The 5,335-nt window shown below is 38.3% G+C and overlaps 1 protein-coding gene across 1 annotated transcript in view; it reads right to left on the reverse strand.

The window, feature by feature from the left end:
• Positions 1-5,335, reverse strand: part of KLHL2 (kelch like family member 2) — a gene marked incomplete in the record, with an annotated part of 110,656 nt that overhangs the window by 13,824 nt on the left and 91,497 nt on the right. The window contains 1 exon segment of the mRNA XM_027772824.1: positions 2,082-2,199. Within this exon segment, the coding sequence (XP_027628625.1) occupies positions 2,082-2,199 (118 nt within the window).

Below are 5,335 nucleotides of genomic sequence, written 5' to 3' on the forward strand. Positions count from 1 at the left end.
CAAAAGAGTCAAGGGAATAAGAAAACAAGTAAGAATGGGGCTAGCAGATGGCATAATGGTTATTACTGGGCTCCCACATGGCTGACTATGGTTCAAGTCCCAGACCCGGTGGCTTGAAACACATATCTGGCGCATATGTGTATGTGCCCAAAATTCCAAGAGAATGGAGGGGAAGGGTTTGCGACATGGTCATCCACCCTGAGGGTGATTTCTCACTTTCCATCTCTTTGCACCCTATACCAAAAATCTCTCTCTCTTAAAAAAGAAAAAAAGAAAAAAGAAAAAAAAGGAATACTAAGAAACTACACAAATCAAAAGAGACTAAGACGATATGACAACTAAGTGCAATGTGAGATCCAGGAACAGAATAAGAACCATAATGGAAAACTAGTGAAATCTGGAGGAGGTCTGAATTTAGTCAGCAGTAATGTGCCAATGCTAGTTGTTTTGTTCTGGTAATTACATCATAATTATGTAAGATATTAATACTAAGAAAAGAGTATATCAGACTCTTTGGCTTATCTTTGTGACTTTTCTGTAAGTAAGATTATTTCAACATAAAGGTTTTAAAAAACATGTTTTTGTGTGTGTATACATATAATCAGATATACAAATGTAGGTAATTTTGGAGTATGACTTTAATATACAAGAAACAAATCTGTAAATCCAGAGACACAAAACTCTATATAGCACAAATAAAGTCAAGATAAAAGATAAATACAAATATGTACACTATGTATGACAAAAAGCCTACTCCCCTTAACATAAAAATACATCTGTTAAATTAATAAAGCAAAGTAATAAAAATGGCAAGAGCCATGAACTGATGAGACCGAGGGAAAGCTGTTTAACTTTCCTCATAAATAAATAAGTATACATCGCAATGAGCTACTTTTTCTCCAAACAGACTAGCAAAGCCCAAAATATTGAATTACGAAGTGTTGTCAGGAGTAAAGAAACTGGCGCCTTCATATTTTACTGTAAGTGCCACCTTTAATTACTGTAATTGGCAGATCCCCTTGGGATAGCCTTTGAATCAGCCACTCCAGTTCTGGAGATGTATCCTACCAAAAAATATTCACATATATACACAATGATGTATGTTCAAGGAATTCATTGTAGCACTGTTTAGAATACCATGAGATTAAAAACAATTTTGATGTTCAATTAAAAACTAGTAAAATTATGGGACCAGCAGTTGGCGTAATGTCTAAGTCGCTAGACTCCCATGTAGTCGACTGCAGTTCGAGTCTCGGACCCAGTGGACTCACGCTGGGCACATGTGTGCACATGCATGCCCAAGATCCCAAGAGGAGAATGGAGGAGAAGGAACTGTGGAGTGGCCATCCCCTCTGGGGAAGGGGGTGGTGTTTTCTCACTTTCTGTCTCTCTGTCTCTCTCTTTCTGGCGAGCGCACATGCCCCATAGCAAAATCCCTCTCCCCCCCAAAAAAAAAAAAAAAACCCTAGTAAAATTATACTTCGTCAGGTCTAAATAAGAGATAACTCTTAAAGAATGAGATTATTCTAGATGAACTGATATGTAACAGTTCCGAGATGTTAAAGTCCTACCAACATAGAAATGTTCCAGGACACCTTAGAACTCATTTTGCTAGAGGAGATAGGAATTACGGCCACAAGTTTAAGTCTCAGGAAGAATCATCAAAGTCTGCAACTGCCTCTTCTGATGGTAGTTTTGGCTATTTCAACAAACATGTGTAAAATGGAGGCCCAGAAGAAGGCAACTGTGGCTTATAGCCAAGTCGTAATCTCCTAGATCTATAGGTCCCAGCCTAAAGAATTCCCCTCTGAAGACTTCAGCGAAAGTAAGCAGGAAAATATCCAGCAAATTAAATCTCTGGCTCCTTACCTTATGGTAAAAACTATGTAAAGATGAAGAGAGAGCAACTATCCCTATCGATGTCGTGAGTTCTATGAGACCCCCGACTCATGGTTGAACCACACAGCTATTTCAGTAAAAGCTTTCCTACCAGATAATCTGCTAATTAAGAAAATAAGACCTGAGGGAGACGCTCCCACTGACCCAGCAGTAGGGAACAGGCGACGATGTATCACGCTTACCTGCTCGGCACCTCCGGGAAGGCAACTCTGCTACCTGGTGCCATCGTTCTTCTTTAAAGTCATAGCATTCCACACTTCGGATGGCCTTGGGTGCTTGGCCCCCAACCACCACCATCAACTGGAAAGGCAGAAATGGAAGCACTTGAACAGATAACTGTTAACATGCTCATGGATTTACAATGTCCTGCACAGACACTGGTGTGGGGAGTGTTAGGATGAAAATGGTAGGGTGAACTGGGAGGAAACAACCACCTAACCAACATCTCATAAACATCAACAAAAGGGGGCACATGTTAGAACTGCAATTCTATTGTCTAGCACACTTAGTCAAAATAAGGATTTCAGAAACTAAAATAAGTTTCTGATCCTTCAAGCAAAAAGCAGTACTTAAGCCAAAAAATAGCAGGCAGTCAGCACTCGCAAGGCTGCAGTAGGTCTTAGGGCTCGCTACAAATCGGATCCCAGTTTGGCAATGACCAGAGATTAGACCTCCACAATCTAGGAGAGCAAGTAGAAATCGAATACATGTTACTGGGTAGGTGAGGTGAAAAGGACTGTTATCAAAAGGTTCTGTTATCAAAAGAAGGATGAAAGACGGAAAACAAACTGTGAAAAAGAGTTATTGAACTGGAGATCACAAGAGAACATAGATTCCTGAACCTCAAACAGACTTCCCCTGATCCCTCACAGATCAATTAACGCAGTAGGACAGATCATGGAGACGCTAGAAATCATAAGGAATAAACACACAACAGTCCACTGCTAAGAATAAAGGAGTCTGCCAATTTCCTCAACTTAATCCAGCAATTATTTACCAAGTGCCTACCGTCTATTTCTGTCCAGAACTATGCGAGGTGCTATACATAAGAAATATAAGACATGGTCTCCTTCCCCCAAGAGCTTAAGAACTCCACTAAGAGGTAAGACCCATTAAGGAATTCAAGAACAGTATATAGAAACCATTATAATTAATGCAGATATTAACTGCTACTCTGATCAGAAAATGGAAAGCTACTTTAGCTTAGTGAAAGTTTCCTAGAGGAGATGGGGCTTGATCTAGGGCCTTGGGAGATATATGAACTGTAGAAACCAATGTGTTTTCTTCTTTGGAGTACACACAAGCACTCCCTAGTAACAATGAGAATACAGGCATCAATAAGAAGAACATAAATTTACTATCTCACATGGAAACTGTAAAGAATGGCAAGAGCCTTGGGGAAAAGATGAGATAATGACAGAAGAAACAGATGTTCAAAAGAAAAAAAAATCAAAACAAATAATATGAAGCAACTTATACACACCAGGGGAGGTTCATAACCTTAAGGGAGCAATGACTTAGAACTGTAGAAAGATGGGTACACAGAAAATAGAATTCCTGGATTTGAGAAAATCCAAGTTTCTAAAAAGACTACTTTAGTTATGTAGTAACCGGAGAACAGAAAGAATGTCCAAAGTCTTAAAAGAAGACTAAACGTAAACCAACCATGTAATTATTTTTCAGATCGATCATTCTCCTAGTACAGAATCCAAGTAAATAAAAAGGAAGACTTAACAATGAAAATCTACAATATGTTCTCAAAAACAAAAACAGAAGGGGGCAAGATTATAAAATCACATTATTGTTATGTTAAAATCAGCTGCATATTTGAAGTTCTGTGTTCAAAACTTTAAAACTCTGCCTGACAGTATTTAAAAGTCTTAGGTAGTATGTCTGACAAGGATAAACTTTCTAAAATTTCAGAAGATAATACTTTTTTAAAAATCTTTGAGAAATAATCATTGATTTGTAGATTTAATGATTCCTGAACTGTGACTCTCATGATTTCCATTCAATAATTCACTTTTGCACATTGAGAATGGAAGTTCTCTATAGCAATAGAGAAGGTATTGATGTTTGTCCTTTACTCACCTACAAAAAGCAAAAGGGGATAAGGACTGGGGACCCCAGGAGCAAGAAAAAAGAGAGATTTCTGAGATCAAGAGTCTGTTCTAAAAACAACTGTGATAGTATCATCAAAAGAGCTGATCATAATGCGGAGACCTCAGTTATCAATTAAAGACACTGATCTCATTTGAGAAGCGCCATACTAATTACGCTGTAAAGGGAAAGAAACGGAAACTGTTCATAGGGAAAAATTATATGTAACGTATTTGAGGAGGACAAAGCACAGAGTTAGACAAATGCAAATAACCATCGTGAACTGTAGATCAATTAAACTTTCCTCTTTTATCTTCTTCACCTATTAAATATGAACTAAAATTGACTCCTGAAAAATTGCGTTTCATATTTTTCTTTATTTTAATTGCCAGAGACTATATGTGCTCACCAGAGACAAGAAGATGGGAGGGAAGAATGTAGGTAGGGAGGAAAAAGCAGCCCCAGAGGTGCATGTTATGCTGCCCTCTCTTCTCCATGTCTCCATCCTGGGCGCACATGCCTGGCATGTTTTTCGAGCCACTAGGGTCAGCCATGTGGGATCCACTCTTAACCATTGGAATACAGGGCCAGCCTGTTTTATAACTTCTTAATTAGAAATTCCAGTAGATACACTGGGTAAAAATATAGAAATCTAGGTACCCAGAAATATGACAGCATTTGTAAAAATAAAGATTCCAAAGGGAAAAAGGAGTTAAAAAGTGGAAAAACAACAGGTTTTTATTGTGATGTCCAAATCCAAGGAGGATTTACCACAATCCCAATACTGTTTATTGAAAATGCAAAAGTAGTATTTGCTATTTTTTTAAAAAATCATCCATGCAAATTAATATGGATTCACATACTCAAAGCCTAATTTTTAAAAGTACTAAGTTGGGACTGGATGGTGGCATAGTGGTAAAAGGTGGTGCGACACGAGTCTGCTCCAGAGGCCTCTCCAAGTATGCTAGTCACACGTGTGTCTATGATTCAGGTCTGGCTGAACCTAGGGGTGGAACACAGCACTGGACCCTGCTGGGGTGCCTGTCTCTCCTTCCTCCCTCTCCCTCCCTTTCTCTCTCTCTCTCTCTCTCTCTCTCTCTCTCTAACTCGTGGAATACATTTTAAAACCTTAAGAAGTACTAAGTCATAGTTGTAAAAATATCAATTCATAGTCATAAAAATATCAATTCCTGACAATAATATCCTCAGCCCTACTTACATTTTTTGACCTGTATCCATCACTATGATAAAATGCATCATTACTATCAAGTAGATAAGTCTAAGAAATTAATCTTTTCTTCGTTCTTATCTACTTAGAATTAATCTTGAGTAGAAC

Source organism: Tupaia chinensis, unplaced genomic scaffold, assembly GCF_000334495.1.
Source record: "Tupaia chinensis unplaced genomic scaffold, TupChi_1.0 Scaffold000039_1, whole genome shotgun sequence".
Classification (NCBI taxonomy): domain Eukaryota; kingdom Metazoa; phylum Chordata; class Mammalia; order Scandentia; family Tupaiidae; genus Tupaia; species Tupaia belangeri.